The sequence below is a fragment of the Hypomesus transpacificus genome, chromosome 14 (assembly GCF_021917145.1).
Source record: "Hypomesus transpacificus isolate Combined female chromosome 14, fHypTra1, whole genome shotgun sequence".
Lineage (NCBI taxonomy): Eukaryota > Metazoa > Chordata > Actinopteri > Osmeriformes > Osmeridae > Hypomesus > Hypomesus transpacificus.
This window is the reverse complement of record NC_061073.1, coordinates 4,431,542-4,451,455: the sequence shown is the minus strand read 5'-3', so window position 1 is coordinate 4,451,455 and position 19,914 is coordinate 4,431,542. Positions and strand designations below refer to the sequence as shown.

At 42.2% G+C, this 19,914-nt stretch overlaps 1 protein-coding gene across 1 annotated transcript in view; it reads right to left on the bottom strand.

Moving 5' to 3' along the window:
• Positions 1 to 19,914, bottom strand: part of shank2b (SH3 and multiple ankyrin repeat domains 2b) — a 124,334-nt gene that overhangs the window by 19,082 nt on the left and 85,338 nt on the right. The window contains exons 12-13 of the mRNA XM_047034685.1: positions 9,969 to 10,126; positions 9,580 to 9,693 (exon numbers count right to left, since the gene is read on the bottom strand). Of these exons, the coding sequence (XP_046890641.1) occupies positions 9,580 to 9,693; positions 9,969 to 10,126 (272 nt within the window). The remainder of the gene's footprint in view (positions 1 to 9,579; positions 9,694 to 9,968; positions 10,127 to 19,914) is intronic.

Sequence of the window (19,914 nt, the reverse complement as noted above, 5' to 3'; positions counted from 1 at the left end):
AAATGACTAAATGTAAATGTAAAATGTCCAATCCATGATGGAATTACAAAAACATTTTCTACCTTACATTTTTCTTTCAAAGTTATCCAAAAAGTATCACTTTGAGAGCAACTCGATTAGAATTTCAATTCCCTGCCAGGATATTGAAATCCATTAGAGCCAGTGGCCAATATTTAGAGCTTGTGCAAGGAAGGACACTTCACTTTGAGGCCCAGGATCAATACCACAGCCACTTAGGCCTATGAAGATTGTACAGACAAGATAGGGACCATCTCCTTGGTCATACAGGTGAGGTGAGCTATCCGATTTTTACAGACAAGCTCCTTCAGACACGAGCAGCATGTCAAGAACAATTACCCACAATCAGTTAAGAGGTGGTCTATTATGGCTTTGGTATAAAGTGACGGTGAACTACTGGAGGCAAATCGATGAACTGCTTCACACAGTGGAAAACCCTGCTGGTGCATGTGAGTGTGCACGTGAGAGTGTAGTGTGAGCCAGGGACCTTGCCTGCCATGTCTTCAGAGAAGTCAGAGGGGGGCCAGTTATTACATCATTATGTGTGTGTGTGTGTTCCCACAGAAAATAATTCGTCCAGACAGACACTGCTAACCTCACATTGAAAATGCAATCCTTAAAGGACATCCCATGTCAAGATTAATCTCTTGGAAACGATCAGGATATTTCACATGCATTTCCAGGATTGAAAAGGCTTGAGTAAACTTGTACGTTGGGACTAAAATGGTTTGTGGAATTTCTGTGCTTCTCTGTTGATCTGTGATGATATCAGCTGTCAGCAGTCTGCGTGGGATACAGCTCTCTCTCCCTGCCAGCCTACTCACTGTTGTCATAGTCACAGATTTCTTTTCTGAGCACATACTCTTTGATAGGCTGAGCTCCGTGGTTTCTTTTACCTACGTTTAATCCATCTAGAGGGATATTTACTGCGGCCTAGCCTGCCCTGGCTCTGGATGAGAATCTTGCTGTCTCTTCAGAAACATTCAGTCACAACTAAAACAGGAGTTCACCTAAATTCTGTTTTTTATTTTCAAGTTTTATTTCCATACAACAACAAAAAATAGATTCAGCTAATAGTAGAATCAGATGTATATCTGCTAGCCCACGACGTGACTTAGGCTCTCTGCCTGCCCGCAAGCCTGCCCGAAAACCTGTCTGCCTGCCTCTCTCTCTCTCTGTCTGTCTGTTTGCCTGCAAGTTTTTCTGGCTTGCGGTGCTGCCGCTCTTTAGTTTGAGCTCGTTTTGAGCTAGTTTTGGTGTCACCAAACTTTTGTCAGCAAGAATCTCTAGAAACAAAAGACTACTTGACATGAGTGTGCACAGTGCTGATAATTACAGATAAGTACTTAGTTGAATAGCAAAGCCAGCCTAGCCTAGCATAGGGGTTAGTTTCAATGACGCATCAACTGGGTTAGCATTAACCTAGTCTAGCAAAGAACCGAGCCTAGCATAGGGACTAGCTTCAATGAAGCATGAGGGTAACATTTGCTTTGCAAAATTCTAAAACAATCCTGCAGCTAGATTTATTGATAAGTTAATCGCGTTGAGCTTCTCCCCCCTATTGAGTATACACTTCTGTACACTGCCAGCCAGGTGTTTGCTGTGTGTTTGGAATATCAAACTAAGGTGCGATAAGGAGCCCATCCCTTGCCTCCTCTTATGCATTATAAGAGCAATAATCCAATGATTAATGAACTGAATGATCAGTACAATCTAATGATGCACATGCAAGTGCAGAAAAGTATACTGCAGTTATAAGCAAAAACATTTTCATTTCCAGTTGGTTGCAAAGTTCTCCATCTACATTGAGCAAACCATCACCTTGGTCAGCTAGGAGCTAACATCCTGCTGAACTGACATCGCATAGAGGTGTTCTTAGGACAATTGAAGGAATATAAAGGATGTAACAAGTCCATATGCTGTTCCTCCTTTGAGGAAAAATACACACAACTCCAAACAATGTAAACCAGGCCAATTACAGTACCTATGCTGCCCCCTCCAGACTTACCCTCACCCACCCTCTCTCCCTTTCTTTTCTCTCTCTCTCTATCATACATATACACACATACACACCCAACTACTGTAAACACACATATACTCTCTTGCTCTCACTTCTTAATGGAGTTGGCTGCTCTCCTACCTCCAAAATGCACCTTCTTCCTTGCCTTGGCAGGGTCATCCATCTGCCCTCTGTAAAACTCTCTCCCCAAACGCAGTGTCTCGCTCCAAGCACACTCTCTGCCCCGCGGCCCGGCCAGCCCTCCTCACACCTGGTCTTCAGGCCACAGCCTCAACGCTAGCCACTCCGCAAAGTTGGGCCAGCCCCAAAACCACCAGGTACGAGCCCATCACCACAACCCTCTCCATAGAACACGGAACAACAAATCTAAATCATACGTAAGCTCTGCTCTTAGAGCTGTGAAATAGAGAGTGTTTGTGAGAGAGAGAAACAGAGTGAGAGAGAAAAAAAAATACAAAAAAGGAAAGGAAAAAAAATCTTGCCAAGGCCCACTCCTTAGCAACGGTGTTGGTACAGTGTGTAGAGCATGTTACCATGGAAATATATCAATCAGGAATGTACATGAGGGTTGCTCTGAATGGTTAGAGAGAAGCTGCTACAGACTGTGGAGGATGGTTTAAAACTGCTAGAATATGCTCCTCATGCTGTACATTCACTCAGATCTATTACTAGTACTGCACAATCAGTACAATATAATAGCACCAAAAGAATCTATACTAGGGGTGGCACGGTACACTGAAGTCATGGTTCGGTTCATACCGCGGTTCAGACATCACGGTTCGGTAAGAGTTCAGTACAACGGAGGAAAAACAAACCAGGTTCCTCTACGAGTGTATACGGGCGCATTGAAGATGAATTAGTACAGTTCATAGTTCATAATTCAAAATGTTGAACTAAGTTCACAGCTCCCAAAAATGTTGTGAGCTATAATTTTTCTAAATTATTGCTGTCTGTGGTTCTATATGGGCTGTGGAAATGAACTGAACTAGTTAATCTTCAATGCGCCCGTATTCACGGGCTGCCGTTGCCAGATTGAAATCTCTATGTGTCTGCAATACCGCTCTTGGCCTCTACGCAACTTCAGCGCTCTCACACTCGCCAGGCATAGACAGTAGAAGAAAGCACACGCAGCGATTGACTGGTTGGGCAACCCTGGATACAGGACTGTTAACGGTGTGTTTTTCGCCTGGAAGTCTCTAGAAATCTGGCACCTTATTGAACAAAATTAAAAAAGGTGAACGTGCCGTTCACAGACACCAGAATGAACGCGTTCACAGTATTGTTCATAAGGCAGTAATACAGTACGTTCAGTTCACGTTCACCAAAATTATGAACTAGTTCATAAACTTCTGTTCAATTAACGCGTTCATTTTTTGTTGGATTCTCGAACCTGGCTCATACTACTAGCTTTTTCATAGCAAAAATCTGGAAAAATTATTCTAAGTTTGAGACCAATCCGAAATGGGTAAACTAGCACCCCATTTATTTGCTTACGTCAATAAAAGATGCCTGCAAATGTGCTCGCGGATACTAACAGGGCACGAGCACAAAAGTTTATATTGGCCGATAGCCGATATACATTGAGCTGAATGAGCCATAGACTTATATTGAATGAGCACAGGGAGAAATGACTTGAGTTGCCTGCCTTGTTGTAGCAAGTTTAGCAAATCGTTGTCACACATACATGAAATGTTGTTAATATAGTTTATTCCCGTTATTTTAAAACGGATTTGATTTTTCGTAAAAACGTTCATGACATGATGGCAAATAGCATTATGTTAAGCGCGAGCATAGATTGTTGACATGTCTATCTGGAGCAAAGACAAAGATTAATACTTTAACTGTTAACCACAATAGGAAATGATATATATTTAATTAATATTAGTCTTGCCTTCAGAAGCTTTTGTTAAACACACCCATTATTCTTGTTTTGATCGTGCCAGACTGCTTTTGTGGGACAATGAAGGTCCTCAGTGACTAAGTTTCACCCCCACTTACATCTGATGGTAACGTCTTGTAGCCTATATGGTTCTATGAATATGCCCCTTTCAAAGGCAAATGTTCAATAAAGTATATTTTAGACTTTTTACATTATTATTACATTATTAACAAGTCTTGTTAGATCACGTTATATCCATTAATAGACGTTTGGCTTTCTAGGTTGAACATATAAAACAGAGGTCACATTTCGACACTGATGTGAAATTGAAGGCAGTGTGAAGCTCTTAGCTCACACGCTCGTAACCATATAAATCTATGCTCGCGACTGGTTGTCGCAAAGTATGACGTGTACAGCTAGTTGCAAGCGTGCACGAGGTCTCGGAGCTAGGGAAAAAAAGAGCCACTCTTTAAAGCTAGACCGGAAGACACGGAAGTGGAAATATGGCCGCCCCCAGTCTCGTGCTCTCGTTTGCCTCACTGCGCCACTGAGCATTTTTCATAGAAATTAATGGGGACGCCATCTTGGAAGACAAAAGAAGTGGCTACAGGTTACATGTCCCTAAAGAACACTACTATCTAACAATAGTTCCGCATTACATTAATTAATTTGCTAGGGCATCTCTCTAGAAAGGGATTAGGGTATCTCTCTAGGAAGGGAACTAGGGGATCTCTCTCTAGGAAGGGACTAGGGTATCTCTCTAGGAGAGAACTAGAGTATATCTCTCTCTAGAAAGGGACTAGGGTATCTCTTTTGGAGGGGACAAGTGTATCTCTCTAGGAGGGGACACTCTACACACAAGGCTAAACACATCATCATTTTATACAGAATAAAAGGTTACATCTTCAACTTTTCTGACATCTTGTTTGACAGTTGAATGAGTTGGCTCAAAGGGCCTTGTAGGTGAACGATGGGAGCCGGCTTGCATATCAGAAGAAATTTATTTATTTATAATGTTTGTATTTAAGTTATGAATTATCAATATATTTACATTAACATAGTTAATATAATTACATTAAAAAAAACAATAAGAAATAAAATATAATTGACCTAAATGCTCAAGAACATTCTTTCTAACTGTTGGCTCAGACTAAAAGCCTCACCTTTTGTTTCTGTGAATCAGACATGCAGTTGACCAATAGCCAAAACCAAAGATGTGTGAGGGAGGGTCACACTCACCAGCAGCAGCCAAGCTGAGAGGCCGAGCTATTGTTACTGAACATGCACATGGTTTATATACATTGAAAAGTTATACTTTAAATGCAAATATTTCAGTGCATTCTTTTACATAACAAAACATAGTAATTTTATACATTGTGGTTCAGGTAGAGTATGATTTAATCTATTTAATAAGTACTGTTTTAACACCAACTAGAGCGGGTACAATTTCTGGGGAAATTGTGAGGTGTGCTTGCGTCCGTTGCAGATAGGTCAGTTTTATTATTTACATTTTACAACTAATATTAACTACTTACTAACCGAGAGTGAGGATGACTGAACGGTCGAGGTTAGTAATTAGTTTATTATAAGGCATTTTGAGCTTTTTTCATTTTGTAAGTGAAAGTAAATCCTAGGCTAATTGTAGCTAACTCTGAAGTCTTCTCACGGTGTGTTGATGCCTAGCAACCAATTACTTTTGATAGAAAGCGGACAACACGGTTTTGTTAAAATGGCTTTAATTCCAACACAAAATAACGACACAAGTGATTCAAAGCATAGATATGTCTATGATTCAAAGAGTCTAGTCTTCGTCTAGTATCCGTATCAGACCGCAGATGATGTCAGAGGAGGGCAATAATAATCCTTATCAGACCGCAGACCGGCGATGAGGTCAATACGCGGCTGGCATGACTACCCATTAGCCAATCAGAGCACTCGTACTGTCGTTGCGATATAATAATTTTGTATATTATAAAGAATTATGTATAGGCCTACTTAATAGCCTATTTATGAGGATTGCATAGATTGAAATGCATACATTTGTTGCTGCTCATTTACACTTAGGTTAGGTGTAGAATGTAACAGGGTTCTCTTCTAATTTCCCTAAATGCAAGAGTTAATGGTGATAGGCTTTCTGGCAGTCTCACATAGTTGAAATAGTTCCATTAAACAAAGAAAATGGGCAATCCTGTGTAAAAACTGTCCTAACCTATATTATGACTTCAACTTTCCTTGATATATCCTTCTAGTGATATTATTAAACATTAACTAATTTTGCGTTTCATTAATAAAGAACCTCCTTTGAAACAATCTAATGAAAAAAATCACTGGTAGTACCTTTGCTGGAATCTCGATTTTAATACCTCCTGCAAACTGAAAATATGCCCCCCAAAACGTATATAGCCTAGCCTAAACAATAGGGTGGAGGTAAAAAATTCACATTTGAATGGCGATTCAGTCTGCTAGCGATTCAGATCAATTCACAAATGTATGTGAATCGTTTTTTTTTAAGATTTTTCTCTGAAAAATTGTGAATCAATTTTTAATCGAATCATGACCCCAAGAATAGAATCGTGAGGTACCAAAAGATTGTTGTCAGTAACAACAAATGCTAAATGCAACCATTTGGAGCATTGGGAGGTAGGAGAGCAGTCAACTCCAGTAAGAAGTGAGAGCAAGACAGTATGTGTTTACCGTAGTTGGGTGTGTATGTGTGTAGAGAGAAAGGGTATTTGAGACAGAGAGAAAAGAAAGGGAGAGAGGGTGGGTGAGGGTAATTCTAACCAGTCGAAGGGCATACAAAAATACAGGGTGTTGATATCACAGCCTGGAAACATAGCAAGCTACATGTTATCATCATGGCCTTTGCCTGTGGCCTTTCTGCAGCTGTTAGGTATTGAGCTGTAAAACTAATGTTCTACTATAGAAAATTGTGTGTGGGTTTGTGACGTTGTGACATTAGTTATCTAGTTAGCCACCGTGCTCCACAATTTTTTTTTAAACCAAAACCATGCAACAGAACATATCCAACAATCCAATACAAGCAATGCAATTGTACAAGTTTTACACTCCGCACTCTCAAATTCTTCACTCCTAAATATATTTTGAAGTCGCACAGATACAATTTCGGGAGCATATGCGACCAAAATGGTCGCAATTTCGGGCATTGTAAAGGAGACAAATCTAATATGAGTAAGCACTTTTTATTTGTCGAATGTATAATAACTTTTGTATACGAAGTTGGCCTCTTCATGTGGTCATTTTATATAAACAATTTATTTGTTGAATTTACTGAAAATGTGCCATACTGTCACATGTATGGTTATCAGGATAACAAATGATCTATCAGGATATGACATTTTGGTCATATTGCACAGCCCTACACACCATTCTTCAGTGTAAGCATCTAGAAGAGTGCTCTCTCAGTAGCTTCGTCTGAATATCAGAGGCTTACTGTATCTTATGCATCGGTTGTTATGAAATCATGTGTGCCCACTGCAATGAGACCAATGGCTCATTCCCAAGAGAACCAATTGAGAGGAATCGTAAATGCCTGCCAATTATTTTCATATACTTCGGTATTTATACAGGTATATGTAATGGACCTCTGTAATTGGGCAAGGTCACCCTGACTGAGCGTGCTCCTGCTGCTACCAATCTCTGGGGCAGAACCATGAACAACCAATAATTTCAATCTCAGGGAGGAGGATGAGAACAAAGAGGAGAAGGAAGAGTAGAAACAGGAGGATGATGATGATGAGGAATAGAAACAGGAAACAGTCATGATGTCAATGATGATCCACACTGCCTTGCACCTGTCAGAGCCCTCCCAGCGAATCACAATGCTTATCCTCTCAAACACTGCTGCTCCAGTTAGCCTGTTAGTTCAGAAGTCATTCACACACTCCCTCCTGTACCCCCACCAACTCTCTCAGGGGGACCTAGATTATTAGAATGAAATGATTAAGAGGTTGGTTTACCCTAAATACTGCTCCCGTCACCCCTAGTAATATTAGCCTGTGCCCTTGAGAACGTTACCTACAGCAGCAGGACAGAGTTTACAGCTAAGGAAGCATTAGCAACATAGTCATCACTAGATTACTCCAAACATGCGATGGAATGGATTTGACCATTCTGGTTAAAGGTGGATATGGACAGATACCATGGGCCTATATACAGCATATCAATCAAGTAGCCAGGGTAAACATCTCTGTGTTTGAAACACCGACCAGGGTAGGAAAATCCTTTCAAATTAAAATAATAGATTAATCATGTATCACAGTATTTTAGTTGAATCCATATGGTCTCCAACACTGATGAATCATATAGAGGTTGAGATATGCTGAAACAAACACTTGCACACACATTCTCTCTCCACCTACTGACATATCCTTCTATACTAGTGTACTTCAGAGACCTTTCTACTTGGTCTCTGGCCCGAGTTGAACGGTGTATACTGATCACACCACAGATCCACAGCACAAATCCACAGCACCACTGAACACTGGCTTCACTGAGGTGGAAGCATTTATTTGGACCAAAATAACTCTCAACAGAATGTTGCCCCCAGGAGTAAGGCTAGCGTGTGTAAGCCACACACACACTGTTACAGACACACACAAACACGCACACACTGTACAGCCGCACAGCATACAAGCACACACACACATAGGACACACATACACACACACAGACACACACACGTGACTAAATAGACAAGCAAGGACACTGAAATATCCACACATGCGTATGAAATCCCACAGTAGAATACTAGGGAAGATTTACAAAAGAGAAGGCAGTTTGCTAGACAACACTTCGTCTAAATCCCCTCTGAAGCCTCTGTCACTGTGGCCTGTGTTCTGTGCAGGGCTGCTGTTGTGGATGGACAGATGTCCTTGACTCATCCCCAATCAACAGGGTGTCACACACACACACACACACGACAGAAGCTGGGTTACATAAGATCATACATGTGCACAAGACTGACACATACTAGAAAGTGAACATACATCTTGTGTGATTGGGACAATGAATACAGTATCATGTATTTTGTGTTTATGTATGTGTGTAAGAGAGTCTGATTGGCGCATGCAGGCATGAGTGTGTAATGCCTGCATATGCATGTAGGTTAGTGTGTAGTGTAGTGTATGTGCATGTATGGATGTGTGTGTATGCGTGTGCCTTCAATATGTGTGTATTTGCGTCCATGCATGTGTGTGCATGTGCATATGCATGCAAGTGTGTGCTCAACTGTGCATGCATGCGTGTGCATGTGTGTGTATGTCTACACATGTGCATGTATGTGTGTGGGAGAGTGTACGTGCATCTGTCCATGCAGTTGAGTGCTAATTGAATTAACAGCCTGCCATGGCCAGAAGGCTGTTCTCATATTCAGATGCTCATCAGAGCACAAGGGAGGCAGACACAGTGTCCAGCCTCGGACTGCTCTGTTTGGTTTAGCTCGGAGAGGCTGTATTGCATGTTTTATCCACTGGTTAGCTGTTGTATGACCTGCAACTGTGAGTATGTTGTGCGAAGTTTTTCTCTGTGTGAGTGTGAGTGTGTGTGTGGATCTGTGTGTGATTGAGTGAGTAGCGAGTTAGTATGTCTGTGTGTCTGTGTGTGTGTGTATGTACGCATTTGTGTGTGTGTGTGGCCTTACATGGCCTCTCCTCTTGGGCCTGGGTAGGGATCTCCTCCACACACTCAGCAGGAAACCAGCCCACATTTCCTCTGGCACTGCCCTCCCAGAAACACCCCTCTCCGATCGACAAAACTGGAGGGAGAGAAATAGGGAGGGGGGAGGATGTAAGGGAGGACAGAGTGAAGGATAGAGAGTGAGGGGGTAGAGATGGAATGACAAAGGGATGGAGAATGAAAGACAAAGAGAGGGAAAAGGAGAGACAGAGATGGATATAAAAATGACAGAAAGAAAAAAACAGAAAATGACAGAGAGAAAGAGGCAGAACAAAGGGTTATCATCCCATCTAGACAGTGCTCAGAGAGATGATCCTTTCCAGAAAATGCCTGCAAAGGGAGGATGACGTTCACCTTTGACCCGGTCATTTTTGTAGAGGTTGATCTCCCCCTCTGCCTGGGGCTGGTAGGGCCGCACCACCACATAGTGTCTTCCTGGAACAGCACTGTACAACTTCCTCTTCTGGGTCGGAGGATCCTGGCCTGCTAGGGCCTCACGACCCCTGTGAGGACTGAGGAGAAAGGAAGAGGAGGGTAGAGTGGAGGGTAGGAGGGGAGAGAAAGACATATGAGGAAAGGAGAGAAAAAGAAAGAAGACAAGAGGAGAGGAAGAAAAAGAGGGTGAACTTCACACTTTCCTTTATATAATACATGCAAACTGGTTTCGTCTACACTAGAGGATGAGTTTCCATGGTAGACAGTGAAAGGTTGTGCAAGGGAGCCTCCTGCTGGCAGGAGAACAGTAGAACTGGTGGCCTTGAATATGACGTCATTACAGTGAGGGGAATTTTTTTTTAATCCCCTGCTGATTTTGTACGTTTGCCCACTGACAAAGAAAGGAGCAGTCTTTCATTTTAGGTAGGTTTATTTGAACAGTGAGAGACAGAATAACAACAACAAAAATCCAGAAAATGAGTGAAACAAACTGAGATTAGTGTGTGTGCTCTTAATCTCAGTTTGTTACCTGTATAAAGGACACCCGTCCACAGAAGCAATCAATCAATCAGATTCCAAACTCTCCATGGCCAAGACCAAAGAGCTGTCCAAGGATGTCAGGGACAAGATTGGTGCGATTATTCGCAAATGGAAGAAACACAAAAGAACTGTCAATCTCCCTCGGTCTGGGGCTCCATGCAAGATTTCACCTTGTGGAGTTGCAATGATCATGACAAGGGTGAGGAATCATCCCAGAATTACACGGGAGGATCTTATCAATGATTACAAGGCAGCTGGGACCCAGGTCACCAAGAAAACAATTGAAGAAAGGACATGTACAGGCCCGTCTTAAGTTTGTCAATGAACATCTGAATTATTCAGAGGAGAACTTTGGTGAAAGTGTTGTGGTCAGATGAGACCAAAATCGAGCTCTTCAGCATTAACTCAACTTGCCGTGTTTGGAGGAAGACCATCCTCACCGTCAAACAAGGATGTGGAAACATTGGGCCTCATTCTCGAACGCAGTAAAGAAGAATTTCTGAAGGAATTTCTTCTGAATTGGATTTAGGAAAAAATGTGGCATTCATGAAAGTTCTCATCTGGGATTTGTTCTGAACTTAAGAAGACTTTACGAACTCGAAATAGCAAAAGGAAATGTGATTCCTTAAAAAAACATAAGGATCAAAGGAATCGCATTTAAAAAAGTCTCCGTGTTCAAAGTGTTAATTAAGTTATGAAAAATCGTTGGTGATTGCGTTTACATCAACTCTACAGACAGTGGCGTAACTATAGGGAGTGCAGGGAGGGCAGCTGCACTAGGGCCCGTGGCGAAAGGGGGCCCGTCCTCGATCTCATTGTTAAAGTGAGACAACCTGACCGGGCCCCTTGCTTCGCTTTAACATTGCCAGCAGTCACCTGCCCAATAAACATTTTAAAAACAGTCAGTCTTAACAACAGTAAATAATTGTTTTTTCCTCATTTGCCTTTTGCTGAATGAAACAACACACACAATTGTTCCCATCCAGTTGTTGGAACACCACAGACAGTTGTTGTTGGGATACTACAGTTGTGTTGCATTAGCGTTTTGAAGCGAATTAGGCTACCCCATGCCATGCCCTTCAAACATAAAAGTGGCCCCAGAAAGCAGCAACGAAAAGAGCAAGATGTAAGGGTGGCAATGCTATCAAAACTATCCTCATTTGGATTTGTGGCGAAGCGTGTTGAAGAGGATGCTACGTCTGACCCCCAGCCCAGCAACAGCAATGTGTGAAACTCAGCCACCAGGGTAGGCTAATAATTACATAACGTTTACTGTCTGGTGTATGCAGTTGACATGGCTATTAAACGTCATCAAAATTCAAATATAGGCCTAGGCTATACCAGGCAGCAGCCAGGTTAGATATTGTAAACTATGTGCAGGATGTAGTCGGAAAATATCTAACGAACATAAAATCAAATATTGACCATTGAAGTGACTGTTTTTTGTGACTAGTACCCAGATAGCACACATGACAGATCGAAACGTCATTCATAACATCGGATAAGCATCGGCAAATGATCAGATTTCTTCTCATCTCTGTGCTCTATTTCAAACGTTGCAGATATGTCGGCTCATCACTAACTGTTCCATTATGCTCATTCCGTGTTGTAGGCCTATTGCAAGCATATCTAGAGCCAGAGACTCGCGAGTCAGAGGCGTTCACTTTTTAAACCGTCATTTACCTTCACATAGAAGGAGCAGTCGTTACCCTTAATTGTGCATCATAAGTAGCCTAAATTTCCCTGTGCATCGCTAAGCTCAATACTCAATAATTTTGCCTGACGATAGGTCGGTAAGGGGCCCGTTGGTGAGATCTTCACTCGGGCCCGCCAAGGCATTGTTACGCCGCTGTCTACAGACTATGGCAAACCGTTTTATCATTTAACCAATGAATTCTTGATATCCAAAATTCGAATTCTTGATATCCAAAATTCGAATTCTTGATATCCAAAATTCGAATTCTTTATATCAAGAATTCATTGGTTAAATGAAAAAACGGTTTGCCATAGTCTGTAGACAGCGGCGTAACAATTCAATTCTGGATATCAACAATTCGAATTCTAGATATCAACAATTCGAATTCTAGATATCAACAATTCGAATTCTAGATATCAACAATTCTTTGGTTAAAAGATAACACGGCTTGTCATACTTATAAAAAAAAGCTTAGAATTGTATTTTTGACATCAAGAATTCGAATTTTGGATATCAAGAATTCATTGGTTAAATGATAAAATGGCTTGCCATAAGAGACATCCTCGGATTTTTAAGTTATAAAATAATTATAATAATTAACCTTGCTTAATGTGCACACTGTTGGATCCGGTGGAGAACAATTCCACTGCTCATCTTACTGGTATGTTGCACCGATGCACCTGTGCACCGGTTGCTTTTCGCTTGGACATAACTTGCATTCCTGTTGCTTTACTAATTGTGTCGATTCTGACTGCACACGTCACTGCTGTTGCGTGCCCTTATAACGAGCTGTCGGGGCGTGTATGTATGCAAATTCAGGAGCACGAAGACGCGCTTTCAACTTAAGCAATCTCTTCCCGGGGAGCACAGCTCAGAAAACTTCTGCTGCATAGGAACACATTTTCAAGCGTTCGGGAATTTGGCGGATGTCTTTTTCTTACGTTGTTTTTCCGAAGCCCATAAGAAACAATTTAGAAAAAAATTAAGAAAATGTTCGAGAACAAGGCCCATTATGCTCTGGGGGTGTTTTTCTGCTAAGGGGACAGGACAAGTTCACTGCATCAAAGGGACTAGGACGGGGCCATGTACTGTCAAATCTTGGGTGAAAAACCTCGTTCCCTCAGCCAGGGCATTGAAAATGGGTCAGGGATGGTTATTTCAGCATGACAATGACCCAAAACACAAGGCCAAGGCAACAAAGGAGTGGCTCAAGAAGAAGCACATTAAGGTCCTTGAGTTGCCTAGCCAGTCTACATACCTTAATCCCATAGACCATCGGTTCCCAAACTGAGGGGGGGGGGTACGCGAAGTGGTTCAGGGAGAACGCGGGACAAAATTTGATTTTTGTGAAAAGTGAAAAAAAAACAAACATAAATACCGTATTTTCCGGACTATAAGGCGCACTTAAAAGGCTTTAATTTTCTCAAAAAACGACAGTGCGCCTTATAATCCGGAGCTTTTTATATATGGATTACTTCTGGTTGTGCTTACTGACCTCAAAGTGATTTTGTGTGGTACACGGCGAGTAATCGCGTAGTAATACATACGGTGCTTCTCCATAATATTACAGCATGGACGGACTGGGGGGAAAAAGTGGCTCGGGAGTTATACCAGAGCCTGTTTAAGGAGAGCCTTGCCACTCCCTATTAAGCCCCATTGTACCGAATTTTGTTGCAGTTACACCAGAGTTCCACTGGGAGTGATTGCGGTTGAGTGCAAAAGGAATGGGAGTCTATGGAGCTAAACGGCTAAATGTGTCTCTTTCACCTGATTGTCATTGATAAATCTCAGATTTGATTGTAGTTTTTGCACGTTCAACATGGATTCCTTTCGATTTCTTACAGGGTGAGTCGTTGTTGCCCATAACTGCTAATGAATGCTGATTGGTTAGTGAAGGACTGACTACGACTAGAGATCCCACTCGATGGCATCCGAAGTGGAATCATAATGTCAGAGCATTAGCAACATTAGCAACAACAGTAGCAAGCCAAAACTCTTTCTAGCATGTGTATTGACAGGGGGAGCCTAACCTGTCAACTGTGTTGTCGATGCCTCAAGAGAAAAGTGGAAGTAACTAGAGCTTGCCGTCAAGCGGTATCTCTGGCCGTACAATATCTATGACGTCAATGACATTTTAAAAGGCTTTTTAGAACAGAAAGGCGACTTTAAAAAAATCTAACACCCAGCGGTGTGTATTTTTTTTGCCTCCCCTTTCGAATTCAGAATTCAAATTACTAGGCAAAAAATGATATCCTGAGAAAAGTGGATTTTGAGGGGTAGCTATAGCTCCATAGACCTCCATTCATTCTGCACTCGACCGTTAGCGCCCTCATAATGAACTACAGTGGAACTGCAACCAGTTCAGAACCCGGAAGTTTCCCAAGAGTGGCAGTTCTCCCAGAGCCTGTTTAAGGAGAGCCTGCCCACTCCCTATTAAGCCCCATTGTACAGAATTTTGTTGCAGTTCCACAGGGAGTGATCGCGGTCGAGTGCAAAATGAATGGGAATCTATGGGGATAAACTGCTAAATTTGTCTCTTTCGCCTGATTGTCGTTGATAAATCTCAGATTTGATTGTAGTTTTTGGGACTTCTGGGAAATCAGAAGCGTTCTCGCTGGCGAAGTCACCATCCGATGCATCCCTGATAAAAGGGACGGATCAGGAACATTTCCGGGTATTTTTGGCGTTCTTGGTGACTTGTGTTCTTTGGAATGGAACCGTACTTGGGCAACAAAAGATGACGTCCAACGAGTTCGCAAGAACACAAGAATGGAAAAAAACGTGGATTGATAAACAGCCATTCTCTGGTTCTCCCTTTATTAGCAGACCCCCACCCCTCCCCCCTGGGCTTGAGGCAACGGCCCCGGTGGATGTAGGTGGTGTTGCATTTCCGATTTGCTACCCGACTCGTCCGGTCGTTTTTATTCTATTAACTCCAGTCGATATGTCTAAAACTATCTCCACCAATAATGTTTGTTCGATTCTCGAACCTGGTTCATAATACTAGCTTTTTCATAGAATTTATTTTCCAGATTTTAGAGTTTGAAACCAATCCGAAATGGCTAAACTAGCACCCCATTTATTTGCTTACGTCAAGAAAAGTTGCCTGGAAACGTGCTTGCGGATACGAACCAGGGACGAGCACAAAAGGGAGCATCTGCAAATCGCTGATTTACCTGAGTTGAATGAGAACAAGGAGAAAAGACTTGATAATCTACAGCTGTCTGCCTTTATTGTAGCACGTTTTACAGATGGTTGCACATACATGACGGTTGTTTGTTGAGTTTATTTCAGTTATTTTAAAGCAGTTTTAACCATTTTCTAATGAACGCTATTATGCTTATGGCATGACAAACGTAATTACAGCCTAATATAATAAGTTATAATATCGTGGCATGTTACGGCGTCGTTACATATTGTTGACATGTTATTCTGAGGCAAAGACAAAGATTGAAGGAGACATGACATGAAAACTTCCTTTTATGAGGTTATTTAACATTAATATGAGTTCCCCTAGCCTGCCTTTGGTCCCCCAGTGGCTAGAATTTTCGATAAGTGTAAACCAAGCCCTGCGTGTTCTTCTCCGCCTATGACAAAATGAAGGCTCAATTGCTCTGTTTGAAAATCTCCCCCTAGTGACGTAGATAGGGGGAAGGTTACCTCCCCTCTCTCTGCTTTGCCCGTCCAGATCATGTGGTCCGCCCATGAGAAACTGAGCTACCACCGTGCAAAGGCGGGTGCGATATCGGTTTCAAGGCGAACAAACAAACGAAGCATAACAGTTGCTCAGTGCTTGGATGTACAAATCAAAACAAAAGTATTTTTTAGTTCCTTCATCCAAGTTTCTGCACAACCAGTATCTTACTTTGATTTTCGCTGGAATTGCGCCGACACAACTTCACAAAGTTTTGTATGTCTGCGCAAAACATTTCAGCCTCTACTGTTTCCTCAACTTGAGCCAATACAAAACTGGCCTCGCTGAAATGAAATTCTGGATCATTACTAACTCTCCTTGGTCAAGCTACAAACCTTGGACAAGTAAGTTAACTAACGCTATATCATTTTGTTGCTTTACTGTATATGGTTACCTAGCTTGCTACCCTTAGAATGTTGCTGTAACATTAGCTCTGCAGCTAACGAGTTACTGTTGCTAATGTAAAGATAGATGGCATCAAGTATGTGTGTGAATACAAACGCTGTAACGCCAGTGTTGTACACTTCTTTGTTATTTGGATAACCGTTATGCTGTTGGTTAGCCTGACGTTGTCATACTCATAATTCTAATCAGAATATGAGTCTGAAAACTCTTTGTTGGGCTGTGACTACGGGGCGTGTTTCAACCGAACTCGAAAAACAAATGCCTCTTCGCTCAATTGGATAGACCTACAACCAATCAGAGCAACGTAATATCTTGTTTGTTGAAAACTAATTCAACCCAAGCGCTCTTTTGTGACGTTGTTGATTACGTTACTGTTGATCATCTGTCCATCATCGTATAAAGCCCGCCCTGGCAATTTCATTGGTCCGTCCCGATTCTGGTTTTCTGTAGTTGTCCCCAATACGAGACCCTCCAGACCCAACTTCCCGAACACATTTTTTTGTGGGCGGGGAGAAGTTGGGCTGGCAGCCAGGCTAGCTGTTGGTGTTATGGCGCGCGAAATCCGCCTTTCTCTTCATTGAAATGACTATGAGTGTGCACCTCTGCAAACCAGGGTGATCAGATGAGAATGGCTAAATTCGAGGCATCTTACTGCAACGGGGGCTACGAGCCATTGCGATACATCCGTTGTAAACAATAGCGCATGTTGCCGCCCCTCTCCTGCTCATTAGCATTTAAAGCTACAGACACCAAAACATTCTGAGGAAAGCTTATTGTGGGACTACTCGTAGTGGCTATAATTCTGCACCATGGCTGAATTTCGGGAAAGAGACTTCAGATACAGTATTAGGGGACCACTAAGGCCTATATAAAAGCATCCAAAAACAGCATTTCATGTCTCCTTTAATAAATCATGTCTGATAACCTCAATATTGTTATGGTCGTTATATTGTTAGAACTTTGTCAGTTAACACCACAACGATGGCATTAACAATAAGCTAGTAATAGTAAACAACACTCATCATAATTGTAATACTAACAAAGGTAGGCCTATATGCTTAATTTAGCTTGCTTTGCAAAGCTATAACAACGACGGAGCCAAGTTTACAGTTTATTTATCCGACACAATACATAAGCAGTTAAACTATAAACACGAAGCAAAAAAGAAAAACGTATAGGCCCTGCACGTATAATACTACAGTACTACAGATTTTCGTAAAGTTCAAATGTAGGCTATCTGCTTCTTGATCGGACTTGTACCACTTTCTGACAGTTTTCTGCAATGCCTTAGCTCCAGCTCACAACTGGTTGTCGCAAAGTGTGACGTATACAGGTAGTTGCAAGCATGCACGAGTTTCTGAGCTAGGAACAACCTTCTACGCAAGACCGGAAGAGTCGGTCTGGAAAGATGGCACGGTCTCGCTTGCCTCACTGTGCCAGTAAGCACTTTTCATAGAAATGAATGGGGACGCCATCTTGGAAGACAGAAGTAGCTGTCTCTAGTTATATTAACTCTATGTTTATTAGACATTCTCTGGTTATACTGTCAGACCGGCCCACTCAGTAAACGGCGCGCGGCCCACTCAAAACACGGCGCGTTGTCCACTCAATGCATCGCACGTATCGACCAGTCATTGGCCTACTTGGAAAAATACCCACACACTTAGCATTATTTTGGATGATTACAAAGAAATTACATAAATTACAGAACATTTTCAAAAAATCGGCACCATGAGTGTGAATACAGATCGCGAGGAGCAGTATAAGGGCGAATCCCAATACTCCCCCTTACCCTTTACCCCTAGCCCATAGTTTACCCCTAGCCCTTGGCCCTCGAAACTGAGGGGTAAGGGCTACACATCTCTACACTATCTCAAGAAATGGGACGCCACTTGGTTACAGGTACGTCATCTAGCACGTATCGATATCTCCGAAGCAAGTAGTGTGATGCACTGATATTAAACGAAATTCGCTGCTGATGGAGTTTACTTAAAACTTTAGATATGCTAGTCAAAGAAATGCGGGACTGTTGTGCAATTCAGCACTGTAACATTAGCGTACAAAAATAGTGATTTTTAGAAACGTTTCAATTAGGAAAATGGTTGCAAATATATATGTTCAGGACTGAAAATATTACATTAATCGGACTCTCTGGATGATCTGGCCGCCATTGTTGCCGGTCGCGCAGTATTCACATAGCCCTAGGTTTCAAGTAAGCTCCCGATCTTACTTGGTTTTAAGGGGTGTATACCCCTTAGTCTTAGCCCTACCCCCAGCTCAAAAAGAGTATTGGGACACCACTAGCTCTCAGGGGAACGCGCAAAACTAAGGGTAAGGGGGAGTATTGGGATTCGGCCTAAAGCTCAGTCAGTGTTTCTAGTCTGAAAAGGTCTTAGAACAATTTATACATATTCAAGCAGTAACATATGAAATAATATGAAATGCTGACGATGTCAGAGGGCCGGTTGGTAATGGAAGTGGGCCGGTATTTTGGACCATCTCAACCCCGTTGGCCCACCGGGGATTCTCCCGGTATCCCCGATGGCCAGTCCGTCCCTGTATTAACACCTTATTCCTAGCTCCCATGATCCATTTCCTGAATTACGCCGGAGCCGGTGATTGTCGTGGTAACGCGGTAAGGAGGTGGGACACAACCATGTCTACCTTAAAGCAGACATAGAGCCTAATCAGAGCCTCAAAGTCCCACATCACCGGTTCTGGGTTTTAGTTTCATCGTCGGGTGAAATACAAACGTCTGGGTGCTCATGTGTTGCTGGACCAGGGCACTGCAAAAATTCCTATATGAACACTTGCATCCCACCTTTACTGGCAGAACTGGGACTAAATCTGTAGAGGTCTTTCGTAGCCCAAACACAAATAGGATGCGGATTTCCTCCGTCGGTATTTTGTCCACGAAATAAGTAGCATACACATACGATAGTGTTTTGGGTGGTCTCTTCAAGGCTAGGTTTTTCAGCTACATTCCTTTGTAGTCCTCATCTGTTGGCAGGCGATGGAAACTGTACCGTTTGTCACAAGAACAATCCCTTTCTGTTGTGGGTGTGTGTTCAACACACTGTCGTGGTAGCCACAGATTTAGCTAAATCTGGTTGTTAGTAAAGCCGCGAACAGCGCAACAGGTAGCTTACCAGAGCTCCGCAATTACTTTTATAACAATAATAATAACAATATAAATGACAACATGGGTTTAAAAAACAAAACAGTTGAAATTACTTTAGAAAGAATCACTGTTGACGGCTGGCTGGGACTAACATAGTCCCAGCCAACAGCAAACCGCAACTTCCGCTACTCAACGGAAGTTGCACCCATAATAATTTCTACAGTAGACCCCCTGAGAGTAAGATGGATAAGGACCCCAAAATGGCACCTGTCAAGAGACACGCTTACAACGCGGACTTCAAACTCAAGGCTATCAGTCACGCAGTAGAACATGGGAATAGAGCAGCTGCGAGAGAATTCAACATTAATGTTCGATTTAGCGGTAGGCTAAATAGGTGTTACAACTGAAC